The 25804-nt window shown below is 40.5% G+C and overlaps 2 protein-coding genes and 1 long non-coding RNA gene across 4 annotated transcripts in view; 2 read left to right on the top strand and 1 right to left on the bottom strand.

Annotated features, from left to right (window-relative positions):
* Window positions 1–25804, bottom strand: part of lnpk (lunapark, ER junction formation factor) — a 54240-nt gene that overhangs the window by 21222 nt on the left and 7214 nt on the right. The gene's annotated exons all lie outside the window — the stretch shown is intronic.
* LOC129193716 (homeobox protein Hox-D9b-like) lies at window positions 450–6469 on the top strand. The gene is made up of 2 exons (XM_054798264.1): window positions 450–1209; window positions 2584–6469. Exons 1-2 carry the CDS (start codon window positions 528–530, stop codon window positions 2826–2828), a joined length of 927 nt encoding a protein of 308 aa, XP_054654239.1. The 5' UTR covers window positions 450–527; the 3' UTR covers window positions 2829–6469.
* On the top strand, window positions 15420–17327 carry LOC129193720 (uncharacterized). Its single transcript, XR_008573599.1, has 3 exons — window positions 15420–15508; window positions 15631–15669; window positions 16632–17327. It is a non-coding gene; the product is annotated as an uncharacterized LOC129193720 (long non-coding RNA).

Here is a 25804-nt window from a genome sequence, read left to right as displayed (position 1 = left end):
CCACTTCATGCAGATTTTATGTATGCAAAAATAAAAATGGAAAAAATGCTCCTGCGATGCAAGGCTTCGTCACTAATAACCAATAACTGGTCATTCACTTTTTCTTAATGAAAAGGCAAAACTGAAATGGACTCGTATGAATTGTTACACACACGCACACAAGCAAGTACACACGTGCGCGCGCACACACGCACACACGGGTACTTGTTAGTGGGCTTGTAAATGTCTCTGCTATTTCATTCAGCCTGTAAAACAGTTTTTTGTGCAACATCTTGCACGTCCATCTGGCATATGAGGCCTCCTATCACATTTGTGAGCACAAAAGAATGATTTGATTTATTTGCTCGGCCGGGTAAATACAGTGCAACCATGTGATCCCCGGCATAACCAATAGGCAGCTGAGGAGAAGGTACGGGCAGGAAAAAAATTACTACCATTTTAGGGGAGGATGGAAGCCACTATACTGACCCATCTAAGGTTTTACAGTCGCCTTTAAGTGTCTTTTTTATTGAAATAATAAAATAAACATGTCGCTAACAAATTATTATTCCATGATGGGGCTGCAGACTGAGGAGGCGTACGGTGCACATTTCCTCACCGCAGGCTTGCAGGCGTCGACGGCCGGCTGCGCAAAGCCATCCCGCGGCGCGGAGGAGGAGGAGGGGACCCCCGGCTCACACATTCCGGATTTTTCCCATTTTCCCAACAAGCCAACGAGCTTAAACGGCTTCTCTCCCTGGACGAACACTCCTTCCGCGCCCTCGCCCTCTTCCCCGCCACTGCAGGCCGCCCCAGGCGCCTCCATCCCGGGGCTTTTCCATCCACATCACCTCCTCAGCCACCACCAGCAGCACCTCCAGCCCCAGCAGCCCTACTACGCCCCGCAGCCGCACGCCGATCACCTCGCCGCGGCCTCGGAGAGCAGGTTCGTCCGCTGCTGGGAAGGCCCTGCTTCCACCTCGGAGGGCAGCTTCCCCGGGTGCCTCCCGGCTGCTCAGGGCTGCCCCTCCAACCCGAGCCCAAGGTTCGAGTCGGTGAAGCCGGAGAACTCGCCACCCTCGCACGGCAGCCCCGGAGAGGACTCCAGCTTCGCCAGCCCGGGCGAGGTGGTCCTCGAGCGGCTGGGGACCGCCGAGGAGCTGCGAAGGAAGCCGGAGCCCAAAAAGGAGGATGAAGATGAGAAGAGGAAAGCCCAACCGGCAGATCCAGGTAAAGATGCACGTTCGGAACCATGCAACTATATTCATGCAAGAGGCAGGCCTGAGTGCATGCGTGTGTGTGTGTGAGAGTGCAAGAATGTGACCATATGCAAGTAAGTGTGTGAGACTTTTATTGGCCTATAAATGTCCTCTAGGCCTAAACGACAATGTGTAAAACTTTATTGTCCATTAAAATAATTAGAAGGACTTTGCTGTTATTTAGCCATTTGGGACTTAAGCGCCAATACAGGTATGTTTACTCTGCACATTAAAAACCTTTTAACACACACACACACACACACACACACACACACTCACGTTATTGGGTACACTTGCACGGCCCAGAATGCAGAATTATTCCTTTACACACATAATAATTTAGATTGACACCGTAGTCATTTAACTATGGGGTTGTGGTTGGCATACTGCGTCATACGGAGAGCTGTTTCTAATATTTTGGTTGATGCAGTACAGTTGTACAACCATGATACCTCTCAAAAGTGAGCATTATTATCTTTGTGTGCGGAGGGGGGGTTGGTGCTTAATTAAGTGTCCAGTGAGTTTTATATTGTTTATGAATATTTAACTACAACCCCATGCTTTTAATAGTATAAAAGAATATAATAGGTGCTGGAATATGTAATAGCACAAAAAGAGTGCAGGGCTTAAACTAGTGGTATAGCTAAATATACAGAATATAGAAATTAAAGAAAATATTGTAATAATACAGTACATACAACACAAATACATGAAATAAAAATACAATATTGTTACACATAAGTCATTCAGCTAGTAGGAGTATTAGAAGTGAGATGTCACATGTGCGGGTTTAAGTGACCTTACAAAAAGAATGAAATCTCGAGCTCGTCAGTGCTAAATTAAAAGAAAAAGTGGGGGGAACGGCATTAAAAACAGCCAGCACCTCTGTTAGCTGGTGGTAGAGTGTGAAACAAGAGCCACATACTTGTTGCTCTCTCCTCACTGGAGGTCCACATGCAGTATTTTTACACCAGCTTTTCCAAGAGGCCAATAAAACATTGCTAGTGAGCGCTTTGGATATCTCTCCCCGAGTGCACTTTTTTAACAATGAGACCGAGCACTGCCAGAATCCTCCAGATTTACTAGCAGCTATAACGCTACGTCTTAAGAAAACCTGACAAGATGTTTTGGACTGGGAAGCAAAGGAAGGCTAAAAAAAAGTTTGAGCAACATAAAAATAAATAGATGGAACACAGATAATGTTTCTGTATCTACAATGAGCCAAAATCCAAACGCATCATAAAACGTCTTCCCGGGAATGTTTTCCTGTGGCAGGATCGTACAGAGGGAATGTAAATGTTTTGGTGAGCGTCTCCCAGTGACCATGGTCCTTTTCATGCTGCAGAGAATCCCTCAGCCAGCTGGATCCACGCCAAATCCACCCGCAAGAAGAGGTGTCCCTACACCAAGCACCAGACCCTGGAGCTGGAGAAGGAGTTCCTCTACAACATGTACCTGACACGGGATCGCCGCCTGGAGGTGGCCAGACTCTTGAACCTGACCGAGCGACAGGTCAAAATCTGGTTCCAGAACAGACGCATGAAGATGAAGAAGCTGATGATCAGGGAGAGAAGGAGCATCAGTGAATAGTGGACTTCCATTGATGGCATGGGGTCGGGTACTGCTGGGGGCACCTTTACGAGGTAAAGGGACATAAGCTGGCGTGGTCTCTCTGGTGGAGATCTTCTCAAAAACGAACATTTTTGGGAACTTTTTTTCAAAACCTCCCCGTGCAAGCTGAAGAGACGTTAGCCGACTTTTAAGTACAAGTAACATTAAGAACTACAACGACACGCTAGCTGTTTTACATGTACTGTGTGTGCCAAACATCCATACTACTTGAGTCCACATGAATGCAAACCACGTTTTCTGCCTCGTTGTCACGTTAGGGGACGCTGTCCCTCATTAGCATGCTCTCAAGAGAATTTAGTAGGATTTTGTACAAAAATGCACTTTAAGTTAATAGCAAACAAACATGTTGAGGGGTTACTTGAAAGAACGTTGTTGCCCAGTGTGCCGCATGTCAAACCCCTACACCATTTTGAAATTGTGGCTCAATAACAACTTTTGGGTCACAAAATATAGCAATTTCCGCTAAGTGTGTCTACCATTTTTGTGGAATGTATTTTTGATTTTGTTGGACTGGAGTCATTACTGGGTTGGCACGTATGTACAAATGACGCAGACCTTTATGAACACAGTACTTTTGGTATGAGTAACTACTAAATTCTCGGGAGACAAGTTGTCACTGCTAGCTTGTTTTCACCAGAATTTATACGTTTGGTAGTAATGTATTATAATAAGTAGAAGTTGAAAAAAAACTGCTGTGGCATTTAAAAAAAAAAAAAAAATGAAGCAAACTATGCCCAAAGTGTTCTGAAATTATGGCGAAATGAAGTACAACGGCATGTCGGCCATGTTTGTGGAAATGTATTATGGAAGTGGAATCACCACAGGGAAAAGTGTCCATCTAGGGACATCATTTCGTGTTTTGGTTTTATCGCCTATACTTCAGGAAATTAGGATGTGAAATTGTTCTCGTCATTCGTAGAAAAATCTATTAGAAAGTGTTAGGTTAGGAAATAAGATGCCCAAAGCGTCGGCCATGTTTGTGGAATGTATTTTGGCAGTTGCCATTTTTGTGGAGTGGAGTTGCTGGAAAACGACATTTACCAACATATCGTGCTCAACCCTTTTGTGGAATTCCCAACTAAATTCTGCCTGTTCTCACCCAAATTTTGTACGTCACGTATTGCATTGTAATGAGTAGACAACCTACTTGAAGAAGCGTCATGTTCAACGTTAGGAAATAATGTGTCCTGTTAAGTGTGAGAAATCGAGTCTAAATGTTACACTTTCGTTTGGCAAAATGTGCCCTTAGTGCTGAACTTTTTGTACGATCTCCTACTAAATTCTCGTGGGGACACGCTGCCCCGGAGACTCTGATGTCATGACGTCTGTCATATTCAGTCGTAGATTTATTTAACTGCACAGGAAAAGCAACCAAAACATGCCGAAGGTTAGAATTGTACGCGTAGATGCTGGTTTGACAGTTAAGAAATGAGTGACTAGTGTTGATTCTTATTTAAATTGGAGGAACGTGTAAATATTGACCATCGGAAATGAAAGGGGTTGTCATTTGCATGTGTGATATGTGGTATTGAGACAAAAGGGCACATTCACATTCTCACGTGTGTGCACAGCAGCGATGAGTCCAATTTATGCAACACTGAGCATGTGACTCCAACGTGAAGGTGGAGCAGAACCAAGCGGAAGACACCAACAGTAATGGTTGGTGTGTTTGTTTCACATTGTCTTCACGCTCTCTGACGCCTCCAGTGGACGTCTTGTACATGTAGGGCTACTACGAGCTAAAAGGTACGATTCACTTCCAATGCAAGGAGGCAGCCATGATGGAAAATACCTCATAGCGTTAGCATGTTGCATAAAGCTAGTGTAAAAGTGTTTGGTGAATGTTTAACACGGAGACTTAGTTTATGAAATAAGCTGGTTCTTCTTAGTGTGTCCGCCTGTAATCCTTTTATTTTAAAATTATGCAAGGGGAAAACTTTGGATGTATATGTTTAGATTCTTATATTCAGACAAGTTTCTGTAGACATGTTAGATTGAGTGTTTACAGTCACAAACGCCTCTGCTCTAGAATGATTCGGTTGGTCTGGGATAGTGATGACCAGAGCCGTTCGGGACTGGGCAAGGTAAAAACTCCATCTAACATACAGTAACTAAATCATTATCTGAATATAAGAAACTAAAACATAAACAGTGTTCCCTCGCTCCATCATGGTTCATCTTTCGCGGATTTTTGTTGGTACAATTTTAGTGCTTTCTTTTTTTTTCTTTTTTTTTTTCTTACAGTGTATGAACGCCATTACAGGCCGAGCCTGGCCCTTTAACAAGAATTGCATTGTGGGAAGTTGAGTGTGGTAGCTGTGTGCAGCAGTGTCTCTCTGTATTCTCTCTCTTCTGTCTGCACCGCCCATTGTCTTCTGCGTCCTGATTTGCTGTAGACCACTGTCAATCAATCTCTTTCCTGCCGTCTCTTGTTGTGGTCTTGGCTACCAAGCTAGCTAACCGGGTGAGATGTTTGCTAACTGCCAATACTGTCACCAATAGAATAAACAGAAGAAGCTAACCGTGTGAGGAAAATAGAACAGTAGCAATATGTCTAAACAAGGACACAAAAACGCTACAGCCGAATGCCGCCAGGACGAAGAGGCACGGTCACAGGAGTGAAATGTGTGAGTCACATAATTTATTGTGTCCAACCTAGTAGGTTGATCATTAAAATTCAAGCGAAATTTGAACTTTGAGAGAGTTTAAACAAGAGAGAAATGTGAGAACATGTTAATGACTGTCTGAGAAAAGTGTCTAAAGTGTATCGTGAAAGGTTTTACAGCCTTAAAACATATATAATAATTGTAAAAAAATATAGTTGGCTACTTTGCGGATTTCACTTATTGTGGGCGATTTTGGGAAGCTATCCCCCGCGATAAACAAGGCAACATTGTACTCAATAAGAAGACAAAATGAACCTATTTGAGCTTTTAATGGATGTGTTAACAGGCCAGCTATTGAGGGTGTTTTGTTATTATTTATTTTAAAACACAACCGTCATCTTTGCCTAAAGCCAAATCACACTTTTGTGACCCTAAACCAAACCAATGTTGACAAGCAAGTTCATTGTTTTCAACAGCGTTTGTGGTTTCGCAGTTTAGTAGTTTAGGAAGGAGGCGGTGGTCTATCAGACGGTCATGTGATCTCTGCAACGCTTCCCCGTCTTGACAAAATTATTCCTTTGACAATTGAATGACTGTTGTGATAATTATAATTAAAAGTCTCGTTTTATAAGGTGCATGTATAATCTGTGTTGTTGTTGGCATTGACTGTATATTTGTTGTTACTCCATGCACATACACACACATACACACACAGACACACACACACACACACACACACACACACACACACACAGGTTGTTGGGTGACAGCTCACACGATGACGACGACACGACTGTTTCTCTGCTGCAGACAAAATATGAATGTCGCTGCTTCTTTTCGGGTTTATTTGGTTACACAACTCAAAACAATGGACTGCGTGAGCCTCCAGTGGAACAGTTGGAGCCCAGATGTCATGAAATGTTGCTTTTGTCTGCTACTTCTGACTTTCTGTCCCGCCGCCCACTCAACGAAATAAAAGATGCATCACGTCATTGTTCAATATGCATTTTCAAATACTATTAAAAACTGTTTATTTACTCAACTGCAGAGAGTACCAGGTATTTCTTTGAGAGAGGGTCTTTACTTGTACAAACGTTGATGTAAAGTCAGGGCCCAAACCTCATAGGCGATGGGGAACTGCTAAACATGTGATGTGTGACATCACATGCCATACCAGCTATAACTATCACTTATAAACAAAGGGGTGTACATCAAAATCAATAAAATATAGGAAGAACATAAAAGAAACATAAGAGCAAATAAAAACAATGAGTCCAAAGAAAAATGAATGACTTTGTATTCTTGGTTCCAACCAACAATACATACAGTAGATGCCTGCATATTCTCAATTCAGCATTTGTGACCCCTGTTGGAGATGAAATTCTCCACAACCTACTTAAGGTCAAAGGACCACTAGTGTGGAAAATTATTTAAGCCAATTTCACCCCCCCTCCCCCCTTGCATGTTCTTTAATCTCCAGTTATGAGAAGGAAAAAAAGACTCACACACCAGCTTAGCTTTACAAAATGCATCGAAGAATAAGTCAGACATAATCATTTAAAAAGACGTCAGACAGACTATCTTTCGCAGCATTGCAAAGCCCTGGACTCCACTTTATTCACCTGTTCCCTGACCACCTGGCTGAATGACAGCGTGTCGATCGATTGTCCCATTTGTCATTTTTATATTTCTTTTGCTCAGACCATTGGCGACAGTCTCTCCAAAGATAACTTTCTCCCGGATTTAACTTTTTCTCCTGGATTCCTCGATGAACCTGTTTTGTCTGTCTGTCTGTTTTGACTATACTGTATTCTGGACCATATCTGGCTGCTGACCCCGGCTGGTGCAAGCTGTCGCAAACAATACTTAAAAAGATGTTCATCTACCCAGCTAATTAGTCAATAAAGCATTATTCCTATAAACTACTTGTAATCATTCACTAAGATATTAGATGAATTGATTAAACAGTTACATCTATACTGTACTTATTTGAAAGGCACTGAACAACAATTCAATCAATAGACATCAATGCAAACAGTTATTCTAAAATCTACTTGTAATAATTATTTACCCACTCAGTAAATTATTTTTTACCTACACCCTGCTAATGTATTCACCTTAAGCCGGTAATAATGTATAAAATACATGATAGTAAAGCATAAAATGTAAATGTGTACAGCACAGCATGATGTAATGTGATGTCAGTGCAAGATGGCGGCGCCCTGTGTGGCTATAGAGCAGCACTAACTAGCTTTGACAGACAACTTAAAACTTGCAGCGAGGTGAACACAACTTAATGTAGGAACGTAAGTCGTTATTGGAATGACATCAAGCAAACAGTGTGGATTATGCAGACACGGTTTAAAGAAACGCCTTCTCCGACAGACCTTGAGGCCTGCGGAGCCGCTTTAGAGGGGGAGACTGAAGCGCAGTTGTAGCACAAGCCTGACAACCAAGCTAAAGGCCAGACCGTGACTCCGATTCCATTTGCTCATCAATCATCTTTCATTATCATTCATCAGTGATGAGTACCGAGGCATTTTCTCATTTAAAATGTGCTTAATAAGTGTGTGAGGCATATTTAGGGATTCAACCTGGATTGTATCAGGAGTGAACAATGGCAACTGAGCAGAGATGGAGAGGGTTCTGGAACTTAATCTAATCTAATAATTCCAACAGTTTATTGGAAATAAGGTAGGAGCAAACCGTGTGAGACGTCTTATGGGTGTCTCAATTACTGGCTGTTTTGCACCTTTCGCATGTGGTTCTTGAAGCAGTTGAAGACGAGAACTACTTTTTCTTTACATCAGTTGACGTACATGCGTTATTAATTAGCTCATGGTCTCGCAAATTAGATATGCCCTTCCTCCTTCCTAAAATATACTGCCAAATATACTGCATACTGGTTATTATATATATGTATGTGAATATATGGGGGCTGTGGCATTTGGCTTTGCAATAAGCTTTTTTCCTCCTAATTCCTAGTACATTACCTTGCATTGCTCCTCACGAGGCTCTCTTGCTGTACTCTGTGTGTGTACGCTAGCAGCCCCGCCTCCCCCCCACAGAGACAAAGGGACTGTATGACTGACAAGAGGTCTCTAGCCGTTGTTTTACAGAACGCTGTTGTTCTATGAAGCGACTAGGTGTCGAATCAATGCACAGAGTGAACTCTCTTCCTTCCTGCGGGTTTGGAGGAGAGAGACGAGTAAAACAGACATGCATGCACGTGGCAATACCATATATGGAGGCCGGCAAAATTATCAAGTTCATTTTCATTTATCATTTGATTAATTAATTAATTTGTTATCACAAGACATTTTGTTCCGAATGAGAAATCTTGTCACATTTTAATCTCGTGAGATCTTACGTGCATACTTGACGACCAATGTTAGTATTTTATTCTGGCAAATGGCTACCCCATAAAAACTCTGTTTTGGATCTTCCTTCTGAGTTTGGGAAACCCTGAATTAGATGATTACTTGTCCAGCTACACTATATACATGTAGTTACTCACACGGTACACATTAAATGAGAGGAAGCGAAACTGTCTCCCGATATAGTCAACAAATACAGTGCAGTCCAGTCTTTGGCTACGGGAAGCCATCCTAGCAATCGTGCCAATCCTGGAGTAGCCAGAGCCTGAAAGTCCATTTCCTGTTTGGGAACAATCGGCCTTCCCGGTGAAATACGTAAACGCACGAAGTGGATAAGATGAAAGCAGTGTGCCGCCATTGTTCAGTAGAGATGAGGAACAGGGCTACAAGGCGGACCTATTAAAGGAATAAAATAATGACTCACGCTGTTCAAACTCTTACCGTTGCACGGTACCACGCATTGCCCTTTACCTCATCACGTTTTAATTAATTGTTCAAATAAATGTTAGACTTATACGTTGTCCTACTGCTATGGAAACCGTTGTGGTACCCAACGCTAACCAAATCGGGATATCGAACCTAATGTATGTACCGCTTTGTGAAAACATGAATATAAAGCAATTACACCCTCCTAAGCATCTATTTGTTCGAGCAGAACTAGTGGGAAAAATGGGGAGTAGAATAATTCTGAACACTGCTTCCACAAAGTAGGCTATAGACACTAGGAGACATTAGCGAATGCTCAAAGACAAACTTATCTTGTTGGTCATCAGCCATGTTTACTTCCCACCGAGGTGGGACCTTGTGAACTCCCATTGGGATTTATCACGTACAGTCTGCAGAATAGGAATGTATAGAATATTACATATTACACCATTACATATACCGTACTGTAGATGTACTGTACGTAGCCTGTAACAACTTCACCACAGTTAAATTAATTCAAGTATTTTCACTGGATCAAAAGTACTATAATGACTATTTGTAGTATTTATGCTGATGTACACATATAAAAGTGTATGTATGAGCGCCTAAGATACACTTTCGTCCTGCTTGTTTTGTCAAAATATGTGCAGGCATCTCCTCACGCCTCCCATTTATGGCCGCCATATAAGTGCGGGGCGCGCATCCTCCTGCAGGGTCATAAAGCAACAGCATGCATTTGGAGAATAAACGTGACTTTCCCCCCCTTCATCCCCATGCTCCCGCACACACACACACACGCACACACACACACTAAAAAGACGCTGCAGCTAAAACACAGAGAGAGAAAGGAACCATAAAGCAATTAAGGCCAGACAGTCGCGGTGACTATATGGTTTTATTGGACATCCTTTTCCTGCCTCGACTGCAGCGAGAAATGTTAAAGTCATTGTCTGCAGGGGGGAGCCGACGGCCTCGAACCTCGGTGCAAATGCAGGAGACCACAAAAGGAGCCGGGAAGCACAGCCAACACATCTCATGTTTGTTTGCACGTACAGACCTTTAAAGTGCACTGCATTATGATGACCGACACCTTTTAAAGGTTGTTTTTAAAGACTAAAGACCCTCGCATGGCTCACAACGGGAAAGAACGATGCAGTACTGAACATGCACAATATTATTTCCTTCTACTGTGTTTTAGTCCTTTTTTTATTATTTTTATTTCTTAACTGGAAGTCCAATACAATTTATTTTAACTGTATATGTAAATGCAAATTGAATCGTTTGGTTTTGCCCCTATATTTAATATTCTCTCTTGCACAATTACGGTTTTAGTTTTGGTTTTTGACGTTTTTTTTTTTTAAGTTTCGCACGACTTCTTTAAAATGCAAATTTACGTGTTCGCTTTGATTTTCAAAATGTATGTTATTGCCTTTTTTAACTGTGTTAAATGTAATTGTATTATTCTCGTTATTCACATTCGTTGTATTTTTTTGGAATAAATGAAGACATATTGTCTAAGATATTTGTATATATAAACATAAACGTTATTTAAAAATACTTAACATGTTAAACGCATGTCTTTGCTTTTGCTTTTTACACTGTTTATCTTTTGGCCTAATTTCTGTGCGACACACAACAAAAAATACGCGAGTCTGAGATAATTGTCATTCAAAAAAAGAATAAAAGAAAAATAATTTAGAATGAAGCGACAGGGTTTATTCCGTCAGTAACACTAAGTTATAAATTACTATATTTTTATTTCATACACAAAGAAACAACATGATGTTTTTGACGTTGAAATCATGGCCTTTTAAACATGAATAAATACAGAGAATTTATATGTGCCTATAAGAACTTGCTGTGAAACACAAGAGACTCACTAGAAGCATTTATATACAGCAAATGTGTTTTCAAATCCTTTGACAGGGGTGAAAATCAAAATGACAGAAGAACAGCAGTGTCTCCCAATTGGGAAAAAAACTGAATGTGTTACATTTTAGACGCTGTCATAAAATGAAATGAACACACTATGTGAGTGCATTAATAGTGTGAACACGGGAGTTGTTAATCTGCTGCAGAAATTAAATGGAAAAGTACAACGTTCAAGTTATTGCCCGTAATTAAAAGTTGTCTCCCGGCACACCTTTCTGCAATAATTCATAAAAATAAGTGATGTACAAGTATTTCCATTCAATAGTGGGACACGAGTATGGTATTCACATTCTGGAAATGCCCCTATTTCCGTTATTTCTATCGAATAGGAGTGAAATCGTGGATAAAGTAATATCAAGAAAACTAATTCAAAACACGTATTTTTATTATGTTCCTGGACTGATAAAAACGAAAGAAAAAAAGACGATTATTTTACGTTCACGTTTTTTTTTTACATAACGTGTTTGTGTAGTTGCATATTGTGCCCGCTAGGTGGGGGTGTTGCCTTTCATAAACCTCAGGGAAGAAAGCTGGTTGCCGTCAGCGTAAAATGCAAAAAAAAAACAACAACCAAACAAATAAAATGTTTTATGTGGTCGAAATGAAGACGTTAACGAGACACTTTGACATTCTTGCATTCTTGATTTGGAACATTCTCGTTCACCAACTATTTGTTGAGTGTGGCTCATAAATGCGTGAAGTCATCTGAAATAAAACACCTGACCGTAAAGGACACCAGTTTCCCTGATCACAGCCTCACAATGTCATTTTCTTAGTATTCTTATTTTATACAACTTGGGGAGAAAAAGACTTCAAATCAGGCGTGTCCAAAGTGTGGCCCGGGAGCCATTCAGCCAGTGGCTTTTTTTAAAATGGCCTTTGGCATATTGTAAAAATGCTATTAATTCGTTAATTATTATTAGATATTACACTAGTTTGCTTTGTCGCCTATAACACAAAGCTTGGATGTGGATATTTTGTTCAGATAGTATCATTAACCTATCCCGGATTGGTTCCGGCATCTTTAATGTTCAAAAGGTATCAAAATGCAGCGGCTTTATTGAACTAAAATGTAATCGCCTGCTTCATAGGGACAAAACAGAGTTTTGCAGGCTCTTTGACAAAAAACTAATGCAGTTATTAGAAAAGCAACTAAAGGTAAGACATCCCTGCTACACATTAGAAAATAAGGGCCCACGCATGAAACCTGCAGTCTTTCAAGTATCCAGCAGTGGGCATCTTTACTTCCTGCACTATAAACTGCTGTGTACTTGGAAGGGAGCAAGGGGGATTCACCTCTTCATTCAAATGTTTTCACTTATTCAAAGCTAATAACTGACTTATTGATTTACAAAATAGTCAAAAATACAAATGCATTCATGAAGACAGATGCTCAAATTGTAAAATGTAGTATTGGCTCTCAAGCTCTCAAACAAACGGCACTTTTAAGCCGTACGCTTGCCTCTTTCTCTTTATGTTGCAACACAGACACCGTTTTGTTTGTTGGAAAGCTCCAGGGTGTGTTCGTGTTCTTTGCCCAGTGGAATATTGGCCTCAGTGAAGTGTTTTAAGTTTTTTGATGAGCCTCTTCCTTCTTTACAATGTGAACTTCCTGCATCGTATTTCACCGTGGCAGGCCCACATTAAACAACGCATCCCCTGAGCTCCTTTAAACACATAAGAGCTGGCTCGGGGGACCGGCGTCACTTTCATACATGCAACCTTCACACACCATCAACCTTTGACAATTAAATAACCCTGACAGTATCATTTATTTCCATAAATGCAAATGGTATTAAGTACTGCTAATAAAAGAAAATGTGTTTATTTTGTTAAAACACTTGTTTGATGACACTTCCGCTTTGACCAATAGTAGCACGTTTACCTGAACCGTCTGTTGACCACAAATATCATCTAACAAAATCACTCCAGAGAAAACGCAGACATTTTAACACATCTTCTGCATGCTAATTTCCCAATGTAGTATACTGCATGCTTTATATCCCACCCCCTTCCTGCTCTGAGCACCTACTACGCCGTACGTAACACATGCACGCGCATTAGTTATGTTTGATGTCAGCTAATGAGCGGTTTGACCAACTTTACCTACTAACGTTGGCTAACCTTGAACGTATAGCCTACTGAGACAACAACATGACTGAAAATTGTTGGCCACTTGTCTGGGACGGCTTGTGTGTGTGTGTGTGTGTGTGTGTGTGTGTGTGTGTGTGTACATGCTACATTTGTGAATCCCAGACAGCCAGGTGTGACCAATCATCTTCTTCGTGCAAATGACTCCATTTTTTATGCATGTAATTGTGGAAAAAAAAGATATTTGCACAACGTGTTCTTTTCAAACACCAACATGGCAACATGTGCTCTATATACCCCCTGCCGATCTTCTTCAATCGTTGGTTGAAAATAATGGCATCTTAAGACGGTGACATACAACATGAGCTTTAATAAATAATATTTATTCTCGATGAATGCATGTTCATATTTGAAAGACCCTCTAAAAGCCAATTTTACTCCTGCTTTCGAAGTTTCATTCATTTTTTTATTGAATATGCTACTTTATTATACTTCATATAACATTTAAGTGTTTGGTTACGTGTGCTTCTTAACTATACTGTAATGTTTGATTTTACTTTGATGAACAGCATTTGTAGAAGTGGTATTAGCCAAAATGTTTTTTTGTATTGTCATATATATATATATATATATATATATATATATATATATATATATATATTTCTTGTAAATGCTTGTTTTTATTTTTTAGGTATTTTTTAAAATATGTTCTAAATGACCTTGCCCCACGGTCCTTTTAACTTCCACAATTTCGTTGTGTCAAACAGCGCTGTGACAATAAAAGCTTATTCTGTTCTATTATTGGCCTAAATGTCTTGCAATAAAACGAATTAATACAAGATGAAACACAAGGACAAACGATTTCATTTAAAAGCCTGTTTTATGCCTTAACGTGTTACTACTGACTGAATTCCTTAAAGCTTGAATTAAAGCAGAGAAAAGCCCTGCTGCATTGACTCTCAACACACACTCACACTCACACACACACACACACACACACACACACACACACTCGGCTCTATAGAAATAAAATGGCTGCATGGCAGTTATAAAAAAAAGCAGTGCAGGCAGTAGCCTAACTGCATGGAAACCAGAGCTGCAATATGCAGTGTAAAAATAAAAGCTGTATTCAAGTTGAAATGAAAAATATTTAAAACAATATTTGTGACTATCGGACGAAAATATTGATGCGATCGTTTAGTTTTTTTCCAACTAACCAACTTATAATAAAATGCCACAATGCATGGGTTTTCAAATCTAGCTTCTTCGGTTATTTCCATTCTTTAAAAAAACAAATTATTATTAAAAAACGCCATATCGAATCACTGCACTGCGTTTTTTTTTATTCTTGCAGTCATCCTCTCTGCAGACACTACGTCAGGTACAAGACGATATTCAGATAAGAACAATAGGCCTACCCAGGTCGACAAAAGCTGTGCCTTCGAGGGTTTTAGGGATACGAAATATACCAAAAAGGGAACGAATAGTTGTTGGGGGGGGGGGGAACAAAAAAAGACCAAATACCAAAACCAAAGACCAAAAAGACAAAAACACAACAAAACAAACAAACGTCGAAGAACCAAAGAAGCACACGATAAATGCCATATTATTTGCAGCTATTTAGTTTCTTACGCAGATGTGTTTGTAAATGTATGTTTGTATGATATTAGCATAGTGGTCACTGTTGATACCAAAGGGGGGGGGGTCTTATAATGTTTTCATCAATGAAGTAGCCTTTTAGTTCATTTAAGGCCGAGATACCAGGACACACTTGTGCAACTGTAAAATTATTTTCTGTTTATTTTCATTCAATGACTTCGATGTTATGGAGTGGGGTTTTTTTGTATTTCGGATTATTAAGTGTCATTTTTTAAATTAATTTTGGGTGAGCGAGCCGAAATGAAACGAGCCAACAAGTACAAGTAATATAAAAAGAATACTTTACTGTTAATAAAAAGTGTATTTTCTTTGCTCAGTGAATTTGATCTTTAAAAATAAAGTGAAGCATTCCTTGTTGGTGCAGATGCTACAAATCACACACACACAAAAAAACCTCCCTTCACGTTTTTGTTTTTTTTAGTAAGCACATGCTGGACGCCATTGGCCACTTCCGGTCACGTGTGAGCGCGGCGTACTCGTCTCTCACGCGTGAACCTCGCCCCCGCGTGTAGACTTGCCGCCTATCGCGCGCCTCGACACACGCACGGTAAAAACTCCTCTGCGTTGTTTGTTAACATTTCATGTAGTTTGAACGAATAGTTGTTGGGGTTTTCTTTCTTCCCGTGTTTCTGCACAAAACTAAGTTGTGGCTGTGACTTTTTTTTTTAGGACGCTGAATTGCAACGTGAAGGATGATCACATGATCAGGTAAGCTGAAACCTATCCATATAAATGCATGACGTTTATATTTCACCAGCATTTGCTTTTTTAGACTCGAGGTACATTTGTGCATAAAATCCTACGTTGTGGTTTGGTTACGATGACTGACTGCGGAATTCGACTTAAAGTGAAAGTGTGGTGACGTCATGAGGATCACGAGGGGGGCATGCAGTTGCAGTGCAACATGAAGGGACGTAGTTTGAGCCTCAGTGAGACTTTTGCACGACTAATGCATTGCAAGGATGATATCATAGCATCATTACATGACATCATCTTATGAATTCATATGAAGTTGGCTTTGAATATCCTTTCTGGAATATTTTTGGTTTATTACGACCTGTAGTTCGGCAACTAAGAATGTAAACACAATCAAAACTTACTTTACTCTGCAATATTTGCCTCTCTTTTTGAGATGTTTGAATATTTGGCCAGATGGACGCAAGGAGCCCCCCTTTGTGCGAGTGTTTTGTTGTTTTTATGAGGCCACTCTGGGGGTCACACATGCAGACAAAAAAACAAGAGACAGGCGAGGCTGTATTTTATGTTTTTTTCCCCCTCTTTTACAATTGTACATTTCCTTGGCTTGGGGTGGGGTAGGTAGGCTGAGGGGCCAGAGAAGATAGAGGAGAAACAAAGACAGTATTTCACTGGTGCTGCTCAGTGGAGCTCAGCTGGCACTCAGTATTTACAGCCTACTGCAATGCGGCAGTGTGTGTGTGTGTGTGTGTGTGTGTGTGTGTGTGTGTGTGTGTGTGTGTGTGAGTCAGAGAGAGAGTGAGAGACAAAGAGAAGAGACAAAAGCAGACAGCAAAGACGCCACACAAACCTGTAAATTTACACCAGGAGACAGACAGATGGACACAAGACACAGTTTGATGTTTTTGGTGCTGATTGAGGTTTTGGCTGTGTGTGTGTGTGTGTGTGTGTGTGTGTGTGTGTGTCTCATGCAGGACGGCCCATAAGTCGACGATGAAGGAGGAGAAGAAGAAGAGCAGCTGCATATTCGGCATGTAAGCCAAAAGTCTGCACTGCTTCTGTTGCACATTTGTGCACTGCAACATTTAACATCAGCAAAAGACAAACCACCACTTTTGCATACTTTCAGGAATTAGGAATCTCACATATAATCACTGAAAAACATCATTTTCACTCCCTTGTATGAATTAAATAGTGACAAAATGACAGGCATTAAGTGTTAATAGTCTTGACAAAAACATACACACTAACCAGACAAAGCAATGGCATCTAATATATGAAATGTACGAAAAAAACATCTGCCTTAACAAGGATGACTAATGCTCACATTTAATTGATACTGTCAAACATTCATTTAACAATATGTTTAGTTATGTGCATATAAGTTGCAACATACACCATGCATTATTTAAAAAAAAAGGTAGAAACAGCTCTCAGTATGGTGTCGTACATTTGTACACCATTGCAAACTACTACCACAAGAAAAAACATAAAACTAAGCATTGTTGTCTTTATAAAGTCACGATTTTTGTATTGGATTCCATTTGCCTTATCTGTAAGTAGTCTTGCGTATGTAAGTAATTTGAATAAATCAGAAATCGTGGAGAAGGAGGTGTACATTATTGCTATGGTAATGGGTGCTTGGCAACACTGCAGATGCTCAGGTAACGCCCATTTCTCAAGTGCAGTCTGTTATTACACCTCTGGCGCCGCTAGGGGGTGCTACGACACAGGAAAAAAACACGATACAGCGCAGTGAGCACTGCAGGGACAACACAAGATACTCAAATTAGTCAAGAAACCTGTCGAAAAGTTATCATTTTTCGAGCATTTCAGTCATCTTATGATGCACGTGCTGATAACAAAACATTTTAACAACGCGGTTGATATTGTAATTTAAAACGCCAGGAGGTTAAGATGTGTTTAAAGTGAAGCCAAGAAAAAGGTAAAGCTAGAAAAATAATGGCGTTAAACTCGGATGTCGTCGATATAAATCCAGTAGAAAAAACCTAGCCATTAGGTCAGCGTTCTGCTCCCTTGTGGCCACTAGATGGCGCCATAGGCTTGTGAAGCAACACTGGACCAGAGGCGCCACTGCGGCAGTTTTCTAATAACGTCATCCAGCTTTTAAAAGTCACGTCTAGACAAGGGTTCTAATCTACGAGCTACCGAGCTACACAACTCTCGCAATGGTGCGTTGACGAACATGGAGGGATTGAATGTAACACTGACGTCATAAATCACCAATACGGAACAAAAACACACAATATCAATTAAAAATATCATCTCATTTTTTAATTGGCTGTGCATTCATGATATATAATAGCTACAATTCAAATATGTATATGAAAGAAATGTACACGGTATGAAGAAGTGAGTATTTTTGTTAAGCTTTTGGTTTGACGCATTGCTGTGACTGACACACACGCGCACACACCCACACACACTCGGGGTTCTATGGTGTGTTTTCACAGCGCCACTTTATGGCTTTATTGCTCCCCGTTTACGGAAATCAAAGCAGGAAACAAATGTTCCAAACAGCATTCCATTCCAGGAGCATCCGGAAAAGTGCAAAAGAGGCGTTTGTTGAAAGTCTTGTTTGGACTGGGATCAGACGTCTGGAGGCGCGCACACAGGGGCACATTTACGTGCAAGTGCAGAGCACGCATATGCAAATCAAATCTGATAGTAATTAAATATACATTTTAAAAAGCACGTTCATTAAGGAGAAATAAGTAAATATGATAACGTTATTGCTCAACCTTAGTCTGAAAACGACCAAATTAAACTACAAAAAGATTATAATGTACGTTTTAATCTGGAACAGCGCATATTTAAAGAGATTTTTCCCCCTTGGCTGTGGAAGCTTCCCGCGCTGATAATTTATGGGCCGGAGTGGGAGACGCGAAAAAAGGAACACGTGACGGTAATAAAGTGTGTTTTATTGCCGGTGTAGTGACAGGCACCAAAATATAACTCAGCCGGGACTCGACAGGCGGCCACATCGCTAAATTGTCCCCAGAATCTGCAGCCTGCTCCCAGGGAGAGACCACTTCCACGCCAAAATCCGAGCTCAGCGGGATTTTACCGTTTTGCATTTGCAGCGAGAGAGGCGAGCGCTTTTTGATTTTTTGTTACCGTAATGAGACGATTGTGAGAGGAGGAGGGGGATGGGGGGCGGTGGTGAGGAAATCGATGGTCCGAGGACCCCGTCTTGACCCCGATGGGATGACCGAGGGGGTCCAGAGATCCACCTGTGATCCAATATGACATCCAATTAAGTCACTCAGGGTTTAGACATGTTGGTGGAAAGGACGAGTGTTCTCATGGAGGTCCACGCACACGAGCGAAGTCGTCCACTGTGAAGAAAGCCTGCAGGTGACTTTCAAGGCTGCTTCAGCCGGTAAGAACTTTATAGCTGTACAAATCATATGAGTATTATTTACTTAGTGAATTTGTTCATTCAAAAGTGCATTTAAAAATCATAATATTTACATTGTTACATTTAATGAAGCAGATAAAATGTAAAGATCTTAGTTTGGAACACGAGATAAAATTCCCAGGATAAATAATATCCATTCATTTATCAAGTAATTCTGCAAAATCGTTTCATATTGCGTTCTGTATTTTACACAGTAATAGAACTGTAAAGTACGGACCATGGTTTATCATTTGCTTTCATTATTATTGTTATTATACAATTTCTTATTTACTCTTCCTTCGCTGCAAATACTCTTGTTTAAATCTGAGACATTTGTTGCCATTATTCGGGATTTATTTGAAGGATTTGGACTAAATAATTTGGGGCGCATACGTAAAAACAACCGTTTGCTAATTATCTGTTTAAAAAAACACAACATTATTGATACTGCACGTGGCATTTTTCCAAATTAATAATTCAATTTAAAAAAACGATAATTGTGAAAATCGCCCGGTTGCTTCCTGCAAGACCAACATTTAATCAAAAAAGGCATTGAAAATATATATTTATCCATATATATTTATCCATTTGAAATATCCTAAACGTCTCCTCGTGAGCTAATCCTGGTGGATGTTTTGGTCGAAGTGTGACACGTTGGGAGTCTTCACTACTTTCATCTCACGCACATGTTTGTGTTGGCTACCAGTACAGTTACAAAAAAAACTGTAAAGTGAAGCTAAAGAACAAGCCCTGCACACGTGGTCCAGGCAGGATGGGGATTAGACGCCATAAAGTTTAAATATCTGTGACATTAACCCTTAAAATGACGTGGGATGACGGGATATTTTGCAATGCAGGTTGACTTTTTTATGACTTGTGCAACAAGATTTTACAGTAGGTCTATGTACTTATATTAACATCAATGAAAATCCACTTTTATAGCATGGAGCTTGTGCACGGAAATATTTGTTATTAAACTGTATTAAATGCTTTTTGGTTTCAAACAACACGGAGCAATATTTGTACTAACGCGAGTTATTTTTTTCTCCTAAATACATACGTAAAGTAAAAAGCTCGTTGATTTTAATTTCCCAAACTTTCCGCTCCGTTAATACAAGTTACGTTCGTGGCACACTATATTTTTCATATATACATATATATATATATATATTTACGCCAGATGAAGTGAATTTGTGGTGATACGGTGGCAATTTGGCGGCTATAATCGAGACAGTGCGGGCCACAGGTCTTGCAAGTTAATGTCTAAACCGGGTTAAAGCTGCTCTCAGCCCGGCTTTGACCCGGCCCAGGCCCGGGGGCGGAGGGGTGAGCCGGCGGTCAGCCTGTCTAAGATGAAAAAGTGAAACGACCCCAGAAAAGAAAGAAAAGCGCCCCGTCTGAATGGCTTTTAGACGACACGTATGCAGGTCGGGTTAAGAAAATCTTGCAGGGGCGACTGTGACTGCAGCCCATGCGGTGTGCAGTGTGTATAATAACTGTATGCATTCTGAAATAATCCAAATGGTGATCATGATGCATGTAGTGCAGCAAACGAATGCGGACGTTTCCCCTAAATGTTGCAATTTTACATTCATGAAGAATGTGTGAGTGTGTGAGAAGGGAGCGCTAACATTGGCTTACATCACGCTCTCACGCTTTTAACCCTTCCACCGCCGCTCTTTGCACAACAATAATGCGCGCACAGAAAAGAGACGCACAGAAGCTGCGCATGGAAACAATGGCCCCGCGACTCCCGCAGCCCCGAGTGAACTCTGCGTGGTCCCCAGCACGCAGGCCCCCGCCTGGCCCTGTCCAGCAGGACTAATGGGCCGGTGAAGCCGCGGTCAACGCTTCTGTGTGACCCTGCGGCGACCTGAGCGGCAGCTAGGCAGCATTCTCCCACAAGAATGCCCTTTCAGGACCATCGCTCCCTTGTTGTTGTTGGTAGTGTTGTCCCTATAAAAAGAAGGAGTCCTACAAAGTTCACAGCTATTCAGTCAAAAGGTGTGATGACTCTGGTGGCCCCCCCAAGCCCCCCCCAAAAAAGAGTTTTTTGGGCCAGAAGAATTGAGAAAAATGAAAATCTTCACCCCCTTTTTCCCTTTCATTGAAGACTTGGATTAATAGTTTTGTGTTGAATAGATTTGTGCTCACTTGTGTTTGCTAAACTATAGTCATTATTCAAACAGATCAATTAGGACTTTTTACTCTGTGCTTTCTGCCATTGTCTGATATTGCTTTGTTCCTTAGAATTAATCCATTAATTCAAAATGAGACTTCAACTGCATCAGCATTTCACGTCAGGATTACTGTGACCAAAATGATCAATTGTCAATGTGATCACAATATTGTTCCAATTTGATGGACACATGCTGGATCGTAGTCCTCTTTGGCGCAAAAATGTCTGGATCACCATTAACGATAACTTGACTTGCGCCATGTTTAGTTACAGCTAATTAAAAGAGGTTGTATCGTAAAACGCATGCACATCTGACTTCATACTTAAGGCTACGTTCACACTACCTCTTCCGAACAGAAGAGCAGTTTCAGTGGCAGATTACTATCACTGCCCTGCTCAACCGAAAGAATGAGCAGATCATCCCTCCCTCACGCCATGCGGCTTTTCAACACAACAGAAGGGGGGCGCTAAAAGCACACGCATTATTTACTACCTTATGAATAAATATTATGTATTATTATTATGTGTTATTGCACGACAAATTGGAAGTGAACTGTTCCGTATTATTTATTTATGTATTTTTTCTTATTCTATTTTCTTATTTTTCTTTTCTTATCTTGCCTTGATTGCTTATTATGACTATTATGATTTTTGGAGAGCTGCTCGAAACGTGAATTTCTCTGGGAGATGAATAAAGTATCTATCTATCTATCTATCTATCTATCTATCTATCTATCTATCTATCGACAGGTCAATTCCATTTGTTTTGCTCGTATGTGACCTTTATCTGATTTTTTCCATGTCAGTGTGAACAGTACAATTCAGATTTTTTCAAATGCGACTCAGGCCTCATTCGTATGTAGATATAAATCTGATATGTAGCCGATCCAATGAAGTCTGAATGGTCAGGTCGCATATATGCGACCTATACGTCATCGAAAGGCATGTTTGCTGTGCTCACCGAGACGTGGATGAAGGTACTCACCGATGTAGGTAAAAGTTATCCTTGTCATCCGAAAATTATTTCAAAAACCTGTCAGTGAAGCGGCTTACGTCAATGTCCCATCCTGGCCCTGACGTCCACAAACACGCTCCTCAGAACAGACGGTGCAGCAAGCTCTCCACAAACTACCATAACCGAAAGTCCTTGAAACTGCCACCAATGAACCGAGGAGTGCACAAAATGAGGCAATACTTACTTCTGTAAACACACGGCAGAAGGGTGTGATGTCACTTTTGCGCATGTGCGTCACTTCCCGGACGCTTTGCATGCACATCGTCAAGTCCTGTTTTTTGGGTATCAATTGGGCATCATACCCTGCAGTGTGAACGTAGCCTAAGATTCTAAACATGGTGCTGTAAACCCGACTATCAATAGACTACATTTTGAAAGGTTACGATATCATCAGATATTTTAATGCGATTTATTAATAAACCATACTGTTTCTTCTAGAGATGTTGGATATTGGCTTTTTTACCGATATCCGATATTGTCCAGCGCTTTATTACTGATATCCACCTATAAACCAATACAGATACTGACAGCAGCGCTTGCCTTTTGTCATGTAATGAACACATTATGTTCCTTTTACAGTGATGCCGCTGGCACTGGATGCATTTCACAAATAAATACTGTTTGTGCAAAATAATACAAACGCTGCAATATGGAAAAAGTGCCATATTATTGTCAACATTTAGTTGCGACAATATAGTCATAAAAAATATGACTCAACTGAAATAACATGTCCTCCTACAAACTATCAACACCAATGATACAATTTGGAAAGCTGCACATTTGCATTCTGCACAAACATCTGTATAAGAACAAAGTAAATTGCATAGTATGAAACAATGGACTATCAGTGAAATTGGGCTGATAGCACCACCGGTCACTTATTTTGTTGCTTAGCTCTACATGTGGCTTAGAGTGATTTTCAAGAGATGAGATATTCGATTACAAGTGCTGAATGAAGACGACTTATTCTACCATTGAATAAGCAGGGCTTTACAATCATTGCAAATTGCATATTTACAAAATTGGAAATAATTCCAGACTGCGGACATACCGAGCTTGCAAGGATGTTGTTCTCTGGAGCACGGTGGACTTTGAGGAGCGGTCACTCGGCAGAAAAAAACGATACTGACATGATCCGAGTTCTCATTTTCTCATTGGCCAACCGCTATTATTGAACAATGCTAGTTTCTTCCCTACTTCAGACTACGCTACGTTTACGCAACAACAAATATTACTATCTGAATACAGATGCATAATGTGCCGGAGACTGTATGCTTTGACAAAAAAATGTTGAGCCTGAAAACTCTTAGAAGACAAAATTAACAGCATACATTAACACCCAACATAATTTGCATACAGCACATTATAAACCAACAAAGGGAATTCAAAATAACAATAGTTTCAAAAAAAAGACACAACAGGACAAGCAGTTCTTACTCAAACCGACATCACAAACTGCTGGCCTGGCATGCATGTTGCACAGCAGTTGCAGCGATTTCAAAGCTATAGGAAAGCCTGTTTGGCTTTGCCTGTTTGTAATGTAAACCATCCGTATAAATGATCCAAAGCAAGAGGTGGAATTGTGCACGTTTTTCATACTACCGTTGCATTAAGTAATTCTTCTGTAATTACTGCTCCATCATTTGTACAGGAGTCAAAACACATGCATGGGAAAAGTTCCAGCGGATCATCATTATGGTCCAGTTGGGGTCATTCATGTAAGCGCCCGCAGGCTGCGCCTTCTTATTTTTTTATTTGATTTTTTTAATGTATTGGTCTGTGTTTATTAGCCACTATCACGCATAATGACACTAACGTTTGCATTGCAGCTGGAAGCTTGTTTGCGTGTCCTCAACGCCTGACAGACGACTTCCTGTGTTTAAAACAACAAAATACGACTATAGTAGCTAACGGCTCACACAGATTCAGGTCATTTATTATTTATTAGCTGACGACTTGTTGCATTGCGACACTACTATACTGTGATACACTATAACAGCCGTCGGGAACCTTTTTGGCTAAGACAGTCATGAAAGCCGTATATTTTTAAATGTATTCCCGTGAGAGCCATATCATATTTTTTAACACTGAATACAACTAAATATGTATATGTTTAAAAAATAATTGAAATAAATAAATTTTATCGTGTTAAGACATGTCTGAGAGCCAGATGCAGTCATCAAAAGAGCCACGTGTGGCTCCCGAGCCATAGGTTCCCTACCCCTGCACTATAAGAATGCACCTATGTTTGTTTCCTATGCTTTTTGTCTAACAACTAACGTCCATGTTGTTGCATGTGGCAAGAACTAACATTAAATCAACTGTGCTGATCGAATGCTTTAAATCTACAGGGATTGTTTTTTGTTTAAATTTAATCTTTAGTTTCTTCCTATTTTGTCTCAGAAGAATTTAGTAGGAATATCCACAAAAACTTCAGAAATTGATTGAACTATGCCAGTTGATTGATATGCACTTCACAATAAAATAAAAAAAAAAAAACGCTACCATGTGTCATAATATAGGGAAAGGATGTGTTGTGGCCATACAAAAACAGTATTTCAGCAACCCTGTAGTATTTTTAGTGTTTCTTTTCATAGCAAACTCTCACAAAAAAAGACTGCTCTGTATATTCGGTAAATTAGTACAAAATGAGCCAAAAAAGCTGAGCGCTCCATTATGGTAATTATTTGAGGTTTGCCTAGCAACACGGACATCATCATTTCAGAGCGAGTGAGATCTATTCCACTTAAGACAAAAAAATATGGAAATGGATTACTTTTTCTATGAAATCCTACTAAATTCTTAGGAGAACCGGAAAGTGACTCATTTTCCAACACCTTGTCTTTAACTGCACAGCATGCATGAGGATTCATTTGGGATGCTTTCACGAATTATTGAGGTGATGAAGCTACGACACACAGAAGCATTCCTGACCCTTGTAACAAGTATGTCACTGAAGCCAAGAACGGTGTTGAGATTATTTTCGTCACCCTCCGCACCCCCCAGAAAGAGGACACTGGAGTGTGAAGCTGTCACCAACAGCATGCATGCTTCGCCTATAAATACCCTGTAGAACCGAATGTGTGTGGACTCTGCTCGGTCACAGATTGGGTTCTAGGGGAGTCTATGGGCGGCGACTAACCATCGATCACACTTTGTAGATGCGTGGGGGGGGGAACCGCCGATGCCTTGCTTGAGGTGCCTCTTTTCAGAATGTTCTATTCAAGATGCTTCAGTGTGCACTCTGCAAGGAGACCCAATGTCAAAAGGGAGTTATGTAAAGTCACGTTTAGGCTATGTTTACGCAAAACAAGTAAAAACAGGAACGTTGTTGAAAAGTTTCATGTTGAAAACGATTGAAAAGACTGGAATGTGCATGCCAAGCCACTAGTTGGTGATGTCTTTTTGTAAGTAAACATGCAGCATGTGAATAAAGACTTTGGTAAGTCACGTGGTGGACTCATTAGTGGTGTATAAAGGTACACTCTGATGGAGAAGTCTTATGAATACACACGCTAATCGTCCGACACTT

The sequence above is a fragment of the Dunckerocampus dactyliophorus genome, chromosome 14, assembly GCF_027744805.1.
Source record: "Dunckerocampus dactyliophorus isolate RoL2022-P2 chromosome 14, RoL_Ddac_1.1, whole genome shotgun sequence".
Lineage (NCBI taxonomy): Eukaryota > Metazoa > Chordata > Actinopteri > Syngnathiformes > Syngnathidae > Dunckerocampus > Dunckerocampus dactyliophorus.
The sequence above is the reverse complement of the archived record's forward strand: the minus strand, read 5'-3'. Positions and strand labels throughout refer to the sequence as shown.